Source organism: Stenella coeruleoalba (assembly GCF_951394435.1).
Source record: "Stenella coeruleoalba genome assembly, chromosome: 5".
Classification (NCBI taxonomy): Eukaryota; Metazoa; Chordata; class Mammalia; order Artiodactyla; family Delphinidae; genus Stenella; species Stenella coeruleoalba.
The window spans coordinates 78,912,107-78,932,839 of record NC_137150.1 but is presented as its reverse complement, the minus strand read 5'-3'; the positions used below and the strand labels follow the sequence as shown (position 1 = coordinate 78,932,839).

The following is a 20,733-nucleotide window of genomic DNA, read 5'->3' as shown; positions in this document are numbered from 1 at the left end:
GTACCACCCAAAAGTCATCTACAGATTCAATCCAATTCCTATTAAAATCCCAATGGCATCTTTTGCAGTAATAGAAAAACAAAATCCTAAAATCCTATACAGAATCTCAAATACCCCAAAGAGCCAAAACAATCTTGAAAACAGAAGGACAAAGTTAGAGGTTTCACACTTCCTGATTTGAAAACAAGCTACAAAGCAACAGGAATCAAGACAGTATGGAACTAGCATAAACACAGATATACAGACTAATGGAACAGAATAGAGAAACTAGAAATAAACCCTTATGTGTATTTTCAACAAGGGTGCCAAGACTACACAATCGGGAAAGGATAATCTCTTAAATGGTGCTGGGAAAACAGGATATTCACAGGCAAAAAAAAAAAAAAAAAAAAATAAGAGGGACCCTTACCTTACACCATACACAAAAATTAACTCAAAATGGATCAAAGTCCTAAACAGAAGACCACAAAAATCCTAGAAGAAAATATAGGGGAAACACTTCAGGACACGAGCATCGGCAACATATTTGACCTTTGGTGACTAGCTTACTTCACTTAGCATAATGTTTTTGAGGTTCATCCATGTTCTGACAAGTGACAGAATTTCTTTCTTTTGATGACATCAAAAAGCTCAAGTGACTACAGCAAAAAGAGACAAATGGGACTACATCAAACTTTTAAACTTCTGAGTGTTAAAGGAAATTAAAGCATAAGCTAACTTGTATGTGAAATCCTTTTTTTAATTAAAAAAAAGGTCAAACTCACAGAAAAATAGAGTAGAATTATGGTTACAATGGGTTGGGGTGTGGGTGAAATAGAAAGATGCTGGTTAAAGGGTACATGCCTTCAGTCATGAGACGACATAGTTCTGGGGATCTAATGTACAGCATGGTACCTATAGTTAATAGTACTGTATTGTATACTTGAAATTTGCTAAGAGAGTAGATCTCAAGTGTTCTCACCATGCACATACAAAAAAGGTAATTATGTGAGGTGATGAATATGTTAATTACTTCTTAGGGCAATCATTTCACAATTTATACATATAACAGATTATTACATTGAATACTTTAAATATATGCAGTTTTGTCAATTATACTTCATAAAACTGGGGGGAAAACGTCCAACAAAAAAAAACCTCAAAACAGAAAAAATAGCTATGTAAATCAGTTTAATGTTACATATTTTTTTTATAAAATAAAGGAATGGAGAACAATATACCATACAAAGACTGAGCTAAAGAAAACTGAAGTAGTTACATTAATTTCAGACAAAGAGGACTACACAGCAAGAATAATTATCAGGGATAAAAAGGGACATTACAGACATTACATAATGAAAAAGGGATCAATTCTCCAAAGAGACATAATAATTCTTAAGGTGTACGCACCTAACAACAGAGTCAAAATATTTGAGGCAGAAACTAATGGAATCGGGCTTCCCTGGCGGTGCAGTCGTTGAGAGTCCGCCTGCTGATGCATGGGACACGGCTTCGTGCCCCGGTCCGGGAGGATCCCGCATGCCGCAGAGCGGCTGGGCCCGTGACACATGGCTGCTGGGTCTGTGCGTCCGGAGCCTGTGCTCCGCAAAGGGAGAGGCCACAACAGTGAGAGGCCCGCGTACCTCAAAAAACCAAAACCAAACAAAAAAAAACTAATGGAATCACAAGGAGGAACAGACAAATCCACTATTATATTTAGAGATTTCAACAACTTTTCATCAGTTATCAGTTATTGATAGATCCAGCAAGCAGAAAATCAATGAAGGACATAGTTAAACTGAACGACACTATTAATCAACTGGATCTAATTAACATATTTACAGAAAATTTTACCCAACAGTTGAATATGTATTTTTCTCAAGCTCATATAGAACATTAGTCAAGATAGACCTAATTCTGGGCCATAAAACATACCCTAGCAAATTAAAAAGAAGAGACATCATACAAGGTATGCTCTCAGACCACAAGGGAATTAAACTAGAAATCAGTAACCGAAAAACAGTCAGAAAAAAAAAAAAAAAAAAAAAACTTGGAGCATAAACAACATACTTCTAAGTACCAACTGTGTCAAAGAAGTCTCAAGAGAAAATAGAAAATATTTTGAGCTAAATCAATATTTGTGGATGCAATGAAGGCAGTGCTTACAGGGAAATTTATAGCAATGATTGCATATATTAAATAAGAAGAAAATCCAAAAGCAATATCTAAGTTTGCAACTTAGAAAAGTAGAAAAAGAACAAATTAAATCCAAAGTAAGCAGAAGAAAAGAAATGTAAATCAGAGATGAAACTGAAAACAGGAAATCAACAGAGAAAAATTAGCAAAATCAAAAGATAGTTCTTTGAAAAGATCAATAAAACTGATAAAAATCTAGCCAGGTTAGCTAAGAAGAGAGAAGACATAAATTACTAATATCAAAAGCAAAAAGATGTCATCATCACAGATCTCATGGACATTAACAGATTAAAGGAATATCATGACAAACTCTGTACTCACAAATTTGATAACAGATAAAATGGGCCAATTTCTTGAAAAACACAATCTACTAGAACACACACAAGGAGAACTAGATAATCTGAAAAGGTCTGTATCTATTAAATAATCTGACATACAATTAATCACCTTCCAAAATAGAAAGCACCACACCCAGATGAGTTCACCGGTGAATTCCACCAATCACTTAAGGAAGAAATTATATCAATTCTCTACAGTCCCTTCCAGAAGACAAAAACAAAGGGAATATATATCCCAACTCATTCTTTGAGACCAGTATTACCCTAATACCAAAAACAGAAGACATTACAAGAAACAAAAGCTACAGACCAATATCTCACATGAACATAAATGCAAAAATCATCAACAAAATATTAGCAAACTGATTCCAACAATGTATAAAAAGAAGTATACACCAAGACCAAGTGGGATTTAGTCCAGGTATGATAAGCTGGTTCAACGTTTAAAATTAATTAATATAATCCAGTCCATCAACTGGCTAAAGAAGAATTATCTGATCATATGTATAGATGTAGAAAACGTATTTGACAAAATCCAACATCCGTCCACGATGAAAAAAAGAAAAAAACAACTCTTAGCAAACTAGGAATAGAGGGGAACATCTTCAACTTGATGAAGAACATCTACAGGGACTTCCCTGGTAGTGCAGTGGTTAAGACTCTGTACTCCCAATGCAGGGGGCCTGGGTTCGATCCCTGGTCAGGGAACTAGATCCCACATGCATGCCGCAACTAAGAGATCGCATGCCACAACTAAGGAGCCTGCCTGCTACAACTAAGACCAGGCGCAACCAAATAAATAAATAAATTTTTAAAAAAAGAACATCTACAAAAAATTCTACAGCTAACTTTATACTTAATGAGGAGAAACTATGTTTTCCTGCTAAGATCAGAAACAAGCCAAGAAAAACTTGAGACTCTCACCACTCCTATTCAAGATTGCATATGCAATAAGACACCCACCCCCCAAGAAAATAAAGGGTATACAAACTTGGAAAGAAGTAAAACTATCTTTGTTCACAGATGACGTGATTGTTCATGTAAAAAATCCCAAGGCATCAAAAACGAAAAACACCCTGGAATTAATAAGGGACTATAGCAAGATTGCTGGATACAAGATTAAGGTACAAAAGTCAAGTGCTTTTTTATATACCAGCAATGAACAATTTACATTTGAAATTAAAAAACAATACAATTTACATTAGTACACAAAAAAAGAAAAAAAAGGAATATTAGGTACAAAGCAAACAAACTATATAAAAGATTTATATGAGGAAAACTATAAAGCTCTGAGGAAAGAAATCAAGGATCTAAATAAATGGAAACATATTTCATGTACATGGAGAGGAGGACTGAATAGTCAAGATGTCAGTTCTTCCTAACATGATCTATAGATTTAATGCAATCCCAATCAAATCCCAGCAAATTATTTTGTGGATATGGAACAGTCAACACAATACTGAAGAAGAGTCAAAAGATTGACACTAACTGACTTCAAGACTTACTATAAAGCTAGAGTAAAAATGGATACGATATTAGAGAAAGAACAAACAAATAGATCACTGGAACAGAACAGAGAGTGCAGAAATAGCCACAGATACAATTAACTGAACTTTGACAAAGGAACAAAGGCATTTAAAAGGAGAAAGGATAGTCTTTTCAACAAATAGTGCTGTAACAACTGAACAGCAAAGAAATGAATCTCGACACCGATCTTACATCTTTCACAAAAATTAACTCAAAATGGATCACATATCTAAATGTAAAAGGCAAAACTATAAAACACTACAAGATAATATGGGAGAAAATTTAGGCGTCCTTGCATTTGGCAGTGACTTTTTAGATGCAACTCCAAAAGCACAATCCATGAAAGAAAGAAGTTGTAAATTGGACTTTTCACTAAAATTAAAAATTTCTGGTCTAAGACACTAATGAAAAGACAAATCACAGACTGGGAGAAAAGCACTGTAAAACACTTATATCATAAAGAATTTTTAACTAAAATATACAAAGAACCCTTAAAACTCAATAGAAGAAAACACTCAACCATTAGTAATGGGCAAAAGACTTGAAAAGACACCTCACCAAAGAAGATATAGAAAGAAAAGATGCTCAACATCGTATTTCATCGGGAACTGCAAATTTAAACAACAGTGAGATACTACTGCACTCCTATTAGAATGGCTAAAACCCAAAACACTGATAACACCAAAGGCTGGTAAGGATGCAGAGCAACAGGAACTCTCATCAATGCTGGTGGGAATACAAAATTATTCTGCACAGTCACTTTAGAAGATAATTGGGCAGTTTCTTGAAAAACTGAACCATACTCTTACCATACAATCTAGCAACTGTGCTACTTGGTATTTACCCAAATGACCTGAAAACTTATATCCACACAAAAACCTGCACATGAATGTTTACAGCAACTTTATTCATAACTGCCAAAACCTGGAAGCAACCAAGATGTCCTTCAATAAGCAAATAAAAAAAAACCAACATGTAGTATATGCATATAATTGTATTTTTTCAGAGAGAAAAAGAAATGAGCTATCACGCCAAGAAAAGCTATGCAGGCACATTAAATGCATACTGCTAAGTGAAAAAAGTCAATCTGAAAAGGCTATGTATGTACTGTTTGATTCCAAGTATATGACATTCTAGAAGAGGCAAAACTACAGAAACAGTTTTTAAAAAAATCAATGGTTGTCAGGGTTGAGGGGAGGAAGGGAGGGATGAATAGGTGGAGCTCAGGAAATTTTTAGGGCAGTGAAACTATTCTGCATGACACTGTAATGATGGAAACATGTCACTATACATTTGCCAAAGTCCACAGACTATACACCACAAATACTGAACCATAATGCAAACTGTGGACTTTAATTACTACTAATACATCAATATTGCTACGATTGTAACAAATCTACATTAATGCAAAAGGTTGAAAACGGGGGAACTGAGGAGAAGAGTGTATACAGGAACACTGTACTTTCCATTCATTTTTCTGTAAAACTAAAACTGCTCAAAAAATAGTTATCTGTTAAAAAGAGAAAATTTCAAATTAAAAAAAAATTCTAGTGGGTAAAGAAATTCAACAGACAGGGACTTCCCTGGTGTCACAGTGGTTAAGAATCTGCCTGCCAATGCAGGGGACACAGTTTCGAGCCCTGGTCCAGGAAGATCCCACATGCCAGGAAGTAACTAAGCCCGTGCACCACAACTACTGAGCCTGCTCTCTAGAGCCCAAGAGCCACAGCTACTGAAGCCCGCGCACCTAGAGCCCGTGCTCCGTAACAAGAGAAGCCACCACAATGAGAAGCCCACGCACCACAATGAAGAGTAGCCCCCGACTGCCACAACTAGAGAAAGCCCACACGCAGCAACGAATACCCAACGCAGCCAAAAATAATAATTAGTTAATTAATTAAAAAAAAGAAATTCAACAGACATTTCTCCAAAGAACACATACTAATGGCCAATAAAAGATGAAGAGATGCCCATTAGCCACCAGGAAATTTAAATCAAGACAAGATGTATCAGTTTACTCTAAGACAGATACCATCAAAAACCAGATAATAACAAGTATTGGCAATGATGTGGAGAAACTGCAATGTTTATCCAGTGCTTGTGGATTGTAGAATGGTACAGTGGCTTTGGAAAACAAGTTCGCACTTCCTCATAATGTTAAGCACAGAGTCACCATATGACCCACCATACTTCCAAGTATATACCCAAGAGAACTGTTAAAAAAAAAAAAAGTCCCCACAAAAACTTGTATGCAAATGTTCAGAGGAGCATCATTCATTATAGCCAAAAAATGAAGACAACTCAGATGTTCATCAATTGACAAATGGATAAACAAAATGTAGCATATCCATAAAATGGAATATTATTCATCCACAAAAAGTACTTAAGTAATGAGACAGTACAATGTGGATGAACCTTGAATACATTATTCCAAGTGAAAGAAGACAGAAACAAAAAGGTCATATATTATGATTCCATTTATATGAAATGTCCAGAATGGGCAAATCCATAGAGATAGAAAGTAGATTAGTGATTGCCAGGGCCTAGGGGAAGAGGAGGATGAGGAGGGACTATTAATAAGAATTGAATAGGGAACTATTAAAAGAGTTCCTTCTTGAGGTGATGAAAATATTCTAGAATTAGTAGTGACAGTTGCACAACTCTGTGACTATACTGAAACCAGTGTATATACTTTAAAAGGGTGAGAGAGTGTTTACTTTAAAAGGGTGAAATTTATGGTATAGGAATTATATCTCAATAAAACTGTTAATAAAAAAAGAATCAAGCAGCTGACCATCCACAAAAATTGCAAAGCCTTCAGTGAAACTAGTCAAAAGAGCAGATCTAACTCCGGCTGCTAAACACTTCTTTGGAACTTACCACAGAAATATAGGAATTTGAAAAGGTATAAACACTAAAGGATAATAAAATTAAAAGAAAAAAAGTGAGAAAACTCAGAAGTGTACTATGCCTCATATTTAAGTTTTATTTTCTTTTTTCTTTTTACCTTTTGACCCCCTTCACCTATTTCTCCCACCTCCTGCCTCTGGCAACCACCAATCTGTTCTCTATATCTACAAGCTTGTTTTTTGTTGTTGCTGCTGTTCATTTTTTAAGATTTCATACATAAGAGAGAGCATATGGCATTTGTGTTATTCTGTCTGACTTATTTCACTTAGCATAATGCCCTCAAGGTCTATCCATGTTGTCACAATGTCAGGATTTCCTTCTCTTTACGGCTGAATAATGTTCCATCATACACACAACACACACACACACACACACACACACACACACACACACACACCCCACAATTTCTTTATCCATTCATCCACTGATGGGCACTTAGGTTGTTTCCATATCCTAACTATTGTAAATAATGCTGCAATGAACATGGGGTACATATATCTTTTCAAGTTAGTTATTTTCATTTTCTATAGATAAATATCCAAAAGTAGAACTGCTGGATCCTATGGTAGTTCTATTTTTAATATTTTGAGGAACCTCCATACTGTTTTCCATAGTGCCTGTACCAATCTACAGTCCCACAAACAGCACACAAATGTTCCCTTTCTCCGCATCCTTGCCAACACTTGTTATTTCTTGTCTTTTTCATAATAGCCATTCTAACAGGTGTGAGGTGATATCTCATTGTGGTTTTAATTTGCCTTTCCCTGATGATTAGTGATGTTGAGCATCTTTTCATGTACTTGTCAGCCATCTGTATGTCTTCTTCAGGAAAATGTCTATTCAGGTCCTGTGCCCATTTTTTAATTGGATTGTTGGGGTTTTTTCTTTATATTAGCCTGTTATCAGACATATGATTTGTGAATATTTTATCCCATTCAGCGGGCTGCCTTTTCATTTTGTTGATGGTTTCCTTTGCTGTGCAGAAGCTTTTTAGTTTGATGTAGTCCCACTTGTTTATTTTTGCTTTTGTTGCCTCTGGTTTTAGTGTCAGATTCAAAAAATCATCACCAAGACCTACATCAAGTAGTTTACCATTTATGTTTTCTTCTAGTTTTATGGTTTCAGGTCTTAAACTCAGGTCTTTAATCCATTTTGAGTTAATTTTTGTGTATGGTATAAGACAGTTGTCAAGTTTCATTCTTTTGCATGTGGCTCTTCAGTTTTCCCAACACCATTTATTGAAAAGGCTGTCCTTTCCTCACTGTATATTCTTGTCTCCTTCACTGTAAATTAATTGACCATGTGTGGGTTTACTCCTGGATTCTCTATTCTGTCCCACTGATCTATGTGTCTGGTTTTATGCTAATACTATATTGCTTTAATTGCTGTAGCTGTGTAATATAGTTTGAAATCATGAAGCATTATATCTCCAGCTTTGTTCTTCTTTCTCAAGAATGCTTTGACTATTTGAGGTTTTTGTGGTTCTATACAAATTTTAGGATTATTTGTTCTATTTCTTTGAAAAATGGCATTGGAATTTTGATAGGGATTGCAGTGAATCCGTAGATTGTTTTGGGTAGTATGGACATTTTAACAATATTGATTCAATCCACAAGCACATAATATCTTTCCATTTATTTGTGTCTTCAACAATTTCTTTCATTAATGTCTTAGAGTTTTCAATATACAGGTCTTTCATTTCCTTGGTCAAATATATTCCTAGGTATTTTATTCTTTTCAGTGCAACTGTTAATGAGATTGTTTTCTTTATTTCTCTTTCTGATAGTTTGTTATTAGTATACAGAAATGCAAGAGATTTGTGTGCACTGATCTGTATCCTGCAACTTTACTGAATTGGTTATTCTAACAGTTTTTTTTTTTAATGGAGTCTTTAGGATTTTCCATATGTAATATTATGTCATCTGCAAACAGTGACAGTTTTATTTCTTCCTTTCCAATTTGGATGCCTTTTACTTCTTTTTCTTGCCTAATTACTCTGGCCGCCTTCTATTAAGTTTTATTTCTCTTTCTCTCAAGCCATTCAAGCCACTGAAAGGCAGAAAGAAGACATTCAGGACCACAATATCATGCCTCCATTTTTTCTCTCTGGAATAATGGAGGCAATAAAACTATATATAATTTTAAAGCAAAATCAATAGGATCCTTACCAATAAACCTTTGTACAGTCTCTGAAAATTCAATTTGAAAAAACATTTTACCAGTCATCCTACATAGGCACTTGGGAAAGTAGCATAAAATAGTCTATATCCTTAGGAAGTTTGGTATGTCAACTATGAAAATGTGCCTCTCAGATATCCCACTGCAGGAAACATTATTGACCAATGGTCCCAGCTGCTGAACTCTCAAAGCTATTCTCTTGTTTGGGGCCAAGCCAAGCTTCTCATGAGCTGTTCCCTGCCAATGACTCAGCATGGCAGACATATTTAATGAAGCTCTTTTCCCAGGAGACACTGGACTCCTCTGATGGTTCAACCTTGCACTGAAAAAAATCCAAAGTAAATAGCAGTTTGTAATACTTCAGAAGCCTAAAATTAAAACCAATAGAACTTAATTATAAGGAGTTTTAAAATTCAGTAAATGTTCTCATAATACATTGTTTCATTTGATTCACACAATATTGGAGTAAAAAGGGAGCACAATACTTATTGAGTTCTTTTTTTTTTTCTTCTTTTTTTTTTGCGGTACGCAGGCCTCTCCCGTTGCGGAGCACAGGCTCCGGACGCGCAGGCTCAGCGGCTATGGCTCACGGGCCCAGCCGCTCCGCGGCATGTGGGATCTTCCCGGACCGCGGCACAAACCCGTGTCCCCTGCATCGGCAGGCAGACTCTCAACCACTGCGCCACCAGGGAAGCTCCTTATTGAGTTCTTTTATGCACCAAACACTGGACTGGGGCATTGCTGTAGTAACAGCATTCCCATTGTACACATGATGAAATTGAAGCTCATGAAGTTAATGGATATACTTAAGCTTACAAAACTAATAGTGGACCAAGGTCTTATTTCTCCTTTGTTGTCTCCAGAATATCATACAGAAAATAATCATATCCCTAAGGACTGAGCCCAGACATTCTCTCTCCTCACTCTCCAAAATGGTATATATTAAAGTAGGGCTCAAATTCTCTATTCACAACAGAACAACAACGACACTTCACTTCACCCCCACATCCTAACTACAGAACAAATGAAACTAAGCAGGACACCTGAAACCTATGACTTGGTTCAAAGGAGAACTGAAATTAATAGTTAATGAAGCTAAGATTACTAATTAATTAAAATGTAGCTTACTGATTTTCAAATTGGAAAAGCCAGCCCCAACAACCATCTGTAGCCTTTGGGATTGATTAATCTTCTCCCTGCTCTAATATCAAAGGTCTCCTACATTAGGTACCTAGCTGGACTCTACCCCTAACACCACAATAGCATTTTCTATCACAAGCACTTTCAAACTGGCCAATTGAAGTTGCTTAATTTTAGTTATTTGCCACAGTATGATGGGTCCAGAAGGATAAAAGTATTCAAATTGTAAGTAAAACACTACTGAAATGAAACTTGTTACACCAGAAATTCTTTTAAAAAAAAAAAGGTTCAGTATCTTAGATATAGTTTTCATGACTACAGTGCAGGGATAATTACTCTTGTTTTCTTTCTATCTCTGACCATTCTTTCTCTTCTTGTTTTTTCACCACAACAAACTGCCTCTCACTGACACCAGCAGGTTAAGCATGTTGGTTTATGTAATTGTGCAAGAAGATCCTATTCCACCTTTTCCTGAAAATACGTAATTATTTAATGCAAAATACATGATTATTTAATCCTAGGTAGCAGCTATGTAAAAATTACAAATGTGAAACTACAGAATTTTAAGTTGTCAGAAAAAATGCCTATTTTATGATAATCAAGAGAAATGAATCGGTCAATACACCAAATTTTATATTTTTGGAAACAGCTAATATTTAGCAAGGAGAACAAAGAATACCTAAGTTTCACAAAGAAAAGGTGATACACTGGAAAGAACTGAGCCTGGTGTCACACAGCCTGCCACGTTATAGCATTTAGCAGAAAAAAATAAAAAGAAAAACAAAATTATATAATAGCAACAGAAGCAATAAAATAAGCTTAATAAGAAATGTCAAAGCCTATATAAGTAAAACTCCTAAAAGACACAAAAGTAAACTTGAACAAATGGAAAGGCATCTCTTATTCCTGGATAAGGTAATTCAGCATCATGGACAGGTGATTTAACTCCCTAAGTTAGTTTATAAAGTTGATGAAGTTCCAATTAAAAATATCAATGAGCCTTTTCATGGAGTTAGTCAAACTGATACCAAAGTTCATCGGGAAAAATAAACATCCAAAAATAGCTAGAAAAACATGAAAAAGAAAAGCTACATGGGTGGATTAGCCCTACCAGACACTGAAATATACTATAGAGCTCTATAATTAAAACAATGTGGTACTGACTTAGATATATGCAAATGACCTAGTAGAACAGAATGGAAAGTCCAGAAATAGACCAAATTACCGTGGAAATTAATATAATTTCCATGGTATAATAACAATAATAATAACAATAGCATATAATATATATAATAACATATAACAATATATGTGTATATATTGTATATAATAACATATAATAACAATATAATAACATAGCATATAATATAATATATGCTATATTATAACATATAATAACAATAGCATCTCAAATCACTGGAACAAACATAGACTTTTTAATAAATGAGATAAATGATTAATGATTTAGGAAGGATAAAATTAGATCAATAACTCATACCGTACATAGGAATAAACTCCACAAACAGGAACAAACTTCAAATGGATCAGGGATCTAACTGTAAAAAGTGAAAACTTACAAGTGCTAGAAAATATGGATGAATTTCTCTTTAACCTGAGGAAAAGGCTTTCTATAAGACTTTATAAGGAAGAGGCTTTCTAATCACAACTAAAATCCAGATATGATAAAAGTGGACATTAAACACATGAAAGGATGTTAAACTACATTCATAAGATTGTAAATTAAAACTACAACGAGATACCATTTCTCACCTATCAGATTGGCAAAAACTGAAAAAGTAAATCAATGCATGTTGTCAAACCTTGTTGGTAAATAGGCATTCATATATTACTAGAGAGAATGCAGATCTGTACAAGCTCTTATGCAGGGGAATTTAGCAATATCACACAAAACTACATATATGTTTATGTTTTCATTCAGCAGCCCTAGTTCTCTTAATTTATTGTGAAGATACACATCTAATAATAAATACCTATGCACAAAGTTTTTCATAACAGCCCCCTTGGAGATTACAAAATATTGAAAAGTAATTCAATATCCATATATAGAAGAATGGTTGGAATCAACTCTGCAATACTATGAAGCTATAAAACAGATGAGAAAAATCTCTGAACTGATATGACTTTCAGGAACTATAGTTAACAGAAAAGGAAAGTACAAAAGAGTATCTCTAATACTACACTTTGTGTAAGAAAGAAAAAAAGAGAACTAGTCTACCCTCTGCGTTCATGGATTCCGCAACCAGGGATTCAGCCAAGCTGGGATCAAAAATATTCAGGGGGGAAAAGCTCTGGAAAGTTCCAAAAATCAAAACTTCAATTTGCCACATCAGCAACTATTTACATAGTATTTAAATTGTATTTACAACTATTCACATAGCATCAACAAGGTATTATAAGTATTCTAGAGATGGTTTAAAGTATATGGGAGGATGAGCTTAGGTTACATGGAAATACCACACCATTTTATATACGGAACTAGAGCATCTGCAGATTTTGGTATCCACTGGGTGTCCTGGAACCAGTCCACTGTGGATACCAAGGGATGATTGTACACTTACTGCTCATTTGTGCAAAAGAAACCCAGAAAAAATAAATCAGAACATAATGAGATTGGCTATCTAGAGGGAGTGAGTGGAAACAAGACAGAGGGAATGACATTTGTGTATCTCTGACTTTTAGAACCACATTAGCGTTTCACAGACTGAAAATATAAATTTTTTTTAAAAAGTCAGAAAGAATGGGGATAAAGTTCTACAAAGGGATACATACAAAAACAGACGAACCAAATTGTATTTCAGTTGAATAACTTAACTATGATAAAGGGAAAAATTAAAATTTTTTTAAAAAGCAAGAAAAAGAAGAACTAACCGAAGTATCTTCTGAACAGAATATACTGGTTTGATACAGCAATGATAAAATATAATAAAGCACTCTGGAGTCAGACTGCTTGGATTCAAATACCTGCCCATCTATCTACTTGCTAACTGTATGACCCTGGACAAGTTAATTTATAATCTCTTTGTGTGTAGTTTTCCTTATCTGAATAATAACAGTACCAATATCACAGGACTAACGGTAAAGCTCCTATAAAACTACTCATGTAAAAGCCTTAGATCACCTGGCATATTTTAAGGATTTGATAAGTATCTGCTATCAGCAACTATTAATTCAAAAACACATTAAGTGTGTGGATATCCTGGAGACACACATAATAAAAATGGAGTCCTTGTCATGAAAAAATTTGGAATTTCCTAGTTTATGAACAATAAGTGTTCAAGGAATCTAGACTAGCAAGACCCATAGGGCTGGCTGGAATCATCTGGGAAATTTCATAAAGGAAGAAACTGACATGGATCTTTATATATGCACACGGTTTAGACAGCAGGAGAATGCAAGTGACAGAAGGGAAACTGAACAAAAGCAGAGAGGCCATAAAAACCAATATATCTCAAAGATAGTGATACATAAGGTTTGTAAAAGCTGAATATCTGGAGATAAGGCAAGACTATAGAAGCTCCCAAATGTACAATTAAAACTGGGCAGGCTTTATTTTCTAGGCTATGAGGAACCCATAGAAGATCTGTGTGTAGGAGAAACAACATGACCAAACTGAACTGTGGGATTATTCTAATGTCGGTATACAGAAAGACTGGAAGTGAGAAGATCAGAGGCAAGAGTCTTACTAGTCATTAAGCCAAATAATGACAAAGGTCTGGCTAGAATAGCAGTGATGAGAAAAGGAAAGAAGGTATAGCTCAACAAGGCAGTTGGCGGGGTGGGGTGGGGGGAATCAACCAAATTTGGTAATCACTGGATATGAGGTATGAGAGAATGAAAGAGCCTGAATGACAGGTAAATGAGAAAACCATTAGAAGGAAAGAGCCACAAGGAATGGGAGCCAATAGAGAGGATTTCCTTTAAGATTGAAAGTTTAAGTTAGAGTTAGATAAGAAACCTTGCCAATATGAAATAACAGTACCTTCAGACTGGGCAACATGGTACTAGTGCTTGGGAGAGAGAGAATTGAAGACAAAAACTTCAGAATTTTTTTTTTAAATCTCTTTAGAAAGTTCAGGACATTCTGGAGCATACAGACACTAGGCTGTGTGCTATTTCAGAGCAGTGATCACCTCTTTTTTTTTTTTAATCCCTCAATGTTTAGCACAGTTCCTAGTACACAGGAGACTCTCAGTAAAATGTTGCAGAGGTGGGAAGAGTAGGGAAGGGAACAGAGTTGCATGGCTTGTTAATGGCAGAGCCTTGATTAGAGCGCAGGTCTCACTGATTCTCCACTATACCATAACGTACAGGTGACTCTGACCATCTATGTACAGGACACCCTAAAAAGACGGTGTAAGAAATAAAAATAAGCTGAACTGTGGGGAGTACTGCTTTCTAGGGGCAGATGAAAGGGAGACATAAGAAGATAGCAAAGAAAGGTCAGTTATGGGGGAAAAAAATGATAGTGTTATATCACTGACTCAAAGGAAATTTTTCAAGAGAGGAAGCATAGTCAACTGTACCAAATGATCATATGCTACAGGTAATGTTTCTCTGGTCTCCTACACCAATGACAACCAAGGCAGAGAAAGGTCACATTTTAAAATAGAAATTAAGAAATTTTAATCTACATTTCACAGCATTTTAAATACATGTCACTCACAGCAGTTCAAAAAAAATACTGCAATCTTCAGTAAATTTTATCTCTACATAATACACAATGCAAAATAAAGTCACTACAGTAGTTGAGCTGAATAAAAATTTGTTCAATAAATGAAATTTAAAGCAAAGAGAAACAACTGAAAAAATAATTATTTACATGTATTGACAGCAACAAAATACATGAAATACTGAAGGTCTTACCTTAAATCTCTTGTCCTGTAATACTTTCTTGATGGCAACCAGCTCTCCTGAATCACAAAGTTTGGCTTGATATACCACACCAAATGACCCATTCCCAATCACTTTAGTGTCTGTATAGCTGACTTCTTGTGGCCTGTCTGGACCCTGCCCAGGAGTTGCCACCACTGTGGTCACCTTGCTGCCATCCTTGTCTCCTAAAAGAAATAAGGGATAGATAAATGAGAACTGTAAAGAATTCAACAGAGAAAATTGCCAAAGTATACCAAGTAAACTATATTCTTTACTACAAATTATTTTTAAATGCTCATCTTAGTTTATCACATAGTATTACTTCAACTATTTGTTTCAATTATAAGTAATTATTTTAACCACCATTTATTCAGTCATTCCATAGACCAGACACCATGCTTAGTTTATATATATGACTTCATTTAATGAAAACAACCCCATGAAGTAGACAGAACTGTTCCTATATTAAACATAATGAGAAGAATGTTACATTTGTTCAGTCAAAAGGCGAATGATGGACCCACCAAAGAATCCTTATCTGTCCAACTCTAAAGGCCCTAATTCTTTCCTCAGGGCTTTCTTATTTTACTTGAAAATAAGATAAGTGCAATTGAAAAAGTCTAAATATGCTGACTCTATTCAGACCACTCTCCCTTTAGGAAGGTAAGGCTTTGAGTTTTTGCTTCTCCGTGTCTTATTTCTTCTTCAGAAAATAATGATGCCTTTCCAAGAAAGGTCTGATGGGTAAAAGAAATAGCGGAATGTTAAATTTGGGGGTAAGAGATGCAAAACTTAAAAGAAAAATCAAACCCATTCTGAACTGAGCCTCATTCATAACTAGCTCTCCAGCTCTGGGGTCTCTGCCCACTCATGACCATCTCCTTAACTCTTCTGCCTTCTCTCCTCGCCAGTAACAATCCAAAGACTCTTCAATTCAAGCTCAAGAGCCACCTCCTTCTTGACTAAGCACAGTTCATATCTCGGAATTCTTAAACTATTCTAAACCATTCTATACTACCTAGCACTTAATTTTAAGAAGCTTTAAATTGTTCTTTTAGTGATTCCAGAATACACAAAGATTCTAGGGACTACAATCTTTGTGAAGTAGCAATTATGACTTCATGCTTGTTCTCTCTTTCCTGACAAATCTAAAACCAATTCTCACTACAATGTAAGTCCTTAGGCTCACTGACTAAACTTCACTTCTTTTTCTTCTCTCTCTTACTCTTCCATTATAGCAATTTTATTTTTAAGATGCTCACTGAATTCATACTAACCTCATAGAAGAAAAATAATGTAATATTTAACCCTAGATACCAAACCAAACAACAACAACAAAAACCTCTGGTCACTATCTTAGTAAAAATTAAAAGGTTTACTCTGTTCTCTTTTGAGCAGTTAGAGAAACTGCTGAGAACTCTTACAGACTATATTCTCCCACTAGTAGGAAATCCTGGGTATACAAGGAACAATGGCTCTTTGAGCCTAAGCATCCTGGAATTTTTATTCAGAAATCACCAAGCTCTTCAGACTGCTCCATCAGAGATCTGAAAGAGCAGAGCTGTAAAGAATGGCAAGGTAACACCGGGGGTGACTTGGTATGAGCATTAGTAATGCATGGGACAGTCAGCAGCTAGTGTGCCAAGGAAAAGCATGTCACCATTTGGCACTGCAATTTGCTGACTCAGCAATAAAATAACAGCTGTATAAAATTTCACTGTACAAAAGAACTTTCCGATTGTTTCATCTACTCTAATACTTAAATGGAGGGCCATGTTTACTATGCAAATAAGGAAAGTAAGAGAGATTAACTTGTCCAATATCATAAAGCTTTAAGTAAAAGAACTCTTCATTCACGTCAGGCTGCCTCTGCCATTATTTTACAACCTTCCTACTACAGCTGAAAGACCGACTTCATATACCATTACCCACCCCACCCCCCAAGAAGCAGATGTTTCTGAAAATATGATGTAAAAAAGGTCAGTTCCAGAATAATAGTAAGAGAATACATGAATAATCTTTTGTAGTTTTCAGTCCTCAATTATTCATTTATTAATAGCTGAAGAGCTTTTTCCAAAGATACTTTGGCAACATTAGTTTGAAAGTTATCCCAAAGCAAAAGCATGGAAAACAAAAATATAAAACAATTGATTCTGTGATGTTCAAACAATTTAACTTTTGCTACTAGAAACTGCATAACTTTGGATCTTAACAACAGAGCAGCATTTTAAACACTGCTACCAAGAAACCAAAATCCTCATGAAAAGCTAGAATTCATAACAGACATGCCTCATTAAAAAATAAAAAAAAAAGTCACCACTTTGCCCAATATTGAATTTCCCAGAATGCATGGTATCATGAGCTTCACACCAACTACAATAAAATTGGTCCCTAAAAAATGCCACTGTCTCTCAGGAGCAACAACAGCAAAGCAGTGGGAACAGCTCAGTTTCAGGCACTCTCTTCTGGCCAGAGAACTCCTGGGATCCTCTATTACAACTAAAATTCACTCAGGTGGTATGAATTTCCTATTCTGATTAGAACATAGAATTAAATCCCCTATTCTTTAGCACAGTGGATAAATCTTAAATATATAAACCACAAAAGACTCCTCATAAAGCAATGGAAAGGTGGTATGCAACAGAACAACCACTTTCAATTGAAGGCTGTTAAATACAGAATACAATTTTACAAAGCCCCTTATATGTATCCCAAAATGATATGTGCAGTCTTGTTCTCAGTCTCTCAAACACAGCAACACCTTGTGGTTACATTTTTTTGTCTTCTGAAGTCACTCCTCAGAACAATCGATCCATCCAAAACCCAAAAGGCCACTTTGGGCATATGTAAATATTTAGGAGGTATCTGACACTGACATTCTAATTTTAGTATTTCTTAATGATTCAGAGCTGAGAAAAAGCAACTGTGACCCTTTTTAACTAGGAGACTTTTAGAGATGTTAATAAGTCATACTACTAAATAAACTGAACAAAGTCAGCAACGATTATCTATATTAAATCTTCCTTTACCTCCAGAAGAATGTCTCCCGTGTAGAAATAGCAGAAAATTAAAAGTCTACAAAGCCCAGAGAAACCAGCACACCCGGTATGATACAAGGAGGATACAAGGTATTTTTATGAAGCTTTTTAACCTAACAATAGGATTAGTAAGGAAACTAGCTCTGACTATTGTTTCTCATTAAGAGATATAACAGATAGCTATGTTTATGGATGTTCAAAAACAATATAACAGTCTATTGAAAAATATTATTATATAAATTACTTAAAAGAACCAAAAAACCTTATTTTCAGGCATGATTAAGATAGTCTGAAGGGGAAACACTGACCACTGTCAAATTTTCAGGTTTTTAAATTAAACTTCAAATAACTCTTTATCCTAAGTATATGGCTAAGGAACTTCTATTAAAGCAAGATGTCCTCCCCTAAATAAACACAACAGCTTAGAGACATGAAAACAACATAAAAATTAATAAGCAAAAGAAATAAGAAACAAGGAACTGAGGTCCACAGAACATCAGAGTTAGACAAATTCTAAAATAAGCTTATTATTGTCCAGAAATAGGGCCTCTACCCTATGATGTGGAAGCTCTAGCGAGTGTGCAACTGCTCTCATAACTTGGAGCAAAACTATGAAGAAAGAAAGAGAATGCAAACTAAGCAGCTGAATCAGTCAAATCAATCCTAATGTCAACAGCACGATAAAAAATTTTAGGGGCTTCCCTGGTGGCGCAGTGGTTGAGAGTCCGCCTGCTGATGCAGGGGACACGGGTTCGTGCCCTGGTCCAGGAAGATCCCACATGCCACGGAGCAGCTGGGCCCGTGAGCCATGGCCACTGAGCCTGCGCGTCCGGAGCCTGTGCTCCGCAACGGGAGAGGGCACAACAGTGAGAGGCCCGCGTACCGCAAAAAAAAAAAAAAAAAAGGACAGATGTTATACATCAGCTGGCTTTTGGAGATGTTTTCCTGTATATCACTTCTAGAAATGAAAGGAAAACATAGGGTGATAGAGGATAAAGGTGAGACAGAAAAGACTCCCAAGTCCTTGATAGTGCAATAATACCACATTTTCAATCACAGGCAGATACCATGCCAAATGATTAACAAGCATCAATTCTGAAGAACCATAAAATTAATCTTAAGAAAAACAAATCAGTCATTTTTGTCCTTTGAGAGAGGCATAATGGTGTTAATATGGGCTCTGAAGTCAGACCAAGGTTTGAATCACGTATTCTACCACTTAGTATCTATAAAATGTAAATAGCTGCTACTTCATAGGGTTGTTGTAATGATTAAATAACACAGGTTAAGCAGTTTTGTTTTGTTTTGTTTTTTAAGTACATGCCATATAGTGAGTGCTCAATAAATTATAGTTTCTCTGAAGAATTATTGGTAGTGGGAATTGAAAAAAAAAATTCTTCTGCTATGCTCTTTTACCACCAGGTACATGCCCTACTACAGTGCTGATCACAATGTTCTATAATTATTAAGAGTCCGAGCCCCCCACTTGACTATGAGCTCTTAGGAAAGCCAGACATTACCTAAATCATTTAGATTTATTTCCCTAGTACTTATTAGCAGAGAGTTCAGCACAATGCAGGTGGCCCAGCAAATGTCTGCTCTTGAATTTATATAAAAATCACTCGAGCAGAATTATTAGGATTTGGGAAATGACTACTTCCTGCTAAACAGTTAGTAGTGTTTTAACTTCTTGCACTTGCCATTGATCAGATACAAATCCCTAGGGACAAGGTATATAGAAACCTTAAAAATAGCAAAACAGAATGGAAGGTTTACTAAAAACATGGCAACAACAAGCAGCCAAAACAAATAACACAATTTGCCACATGTGTATCTATTTACAGGTAGGAGAATTACTCTGTTCATAACCCTTTTCCAAGTAATTTTGGTTTCTTCAGAGCATCAATATGCAGCAATGGATAAGAACTGGGCAAGGGACATCTCTGAGGTCTGAAGCTCAATTTACATCAATACATATATAAGTATATTCCTTGAGTACTATTTTACAGTTTGGAAGCACCACTCACAGTAGACGTAAGAGTCACCTGGGAGAGTTTACTAAGAATGAAGATTCTAGAATTTCACCACTAGAAAGACTCAGTAAATCTGCAGTAGGGCAGAAACTGTATTTTTTTTTTTTTTGCAGTACGCGGGCCTCTCACTGTTGTGCCCTCTCCCGTTGTGGAGCACAGGCTCCAGACGCGCAGGCTCAGCGGCCATGGCTCACGGGCCCAGCCGCTCCGCGGCATGTGGGATCTTCCCGGACCGGGGCACGAACCCGTGTCCCCTGCATCGGCAGGCGGACTCTCAACCACTGCGCCACCAGGGAAGCCCGAAACTGTATTTTTAATAAGCCCCCCGCCCCAATGATTCTTAATGCAGTTCTAGCAACCACTGTTTTGTTTTTTTTTTTTGGCTGAGTTGGGTCTTTGTTGCTGAGCACGGCTTTCTCTAGTTGCGGCGAGTGGGGGCTACTCTTCAGCATGGTGCGCGGGCTTCTCATTGCGGTGGCTTCTCTTGTTGCACAGCACGGG

The 20,733-nt window shown here is 36.0% G+C and overlaps 1 protein-coding gene across 4 annotated transcripts in view; it reads right to left on the bottom strand.

The window, feature by feature from the left end:
• The window catches only part of GSK3B (glycogen synthase kinase 3 beta), a 201,696-nt gene that overhangs the window by 118,134 nt on the left and 62,829 nt on the right, over positions 1-20,733 (bottom strand). For all 4 annotated transcript variants that reach the window (XM_079923165.1, XM_079923167.1, XM_079923164.1 and 1 more), the window contains exon 2: positions 15,153-15,346. In XM_079923165.1, coding sequence (XP_079779291.1) covers positions 15,153-15,346 — 194 coding nt within the window. The remainder of the gene's footprint in view (positions 1-15,152; positions 15,347-20,733) is intronic.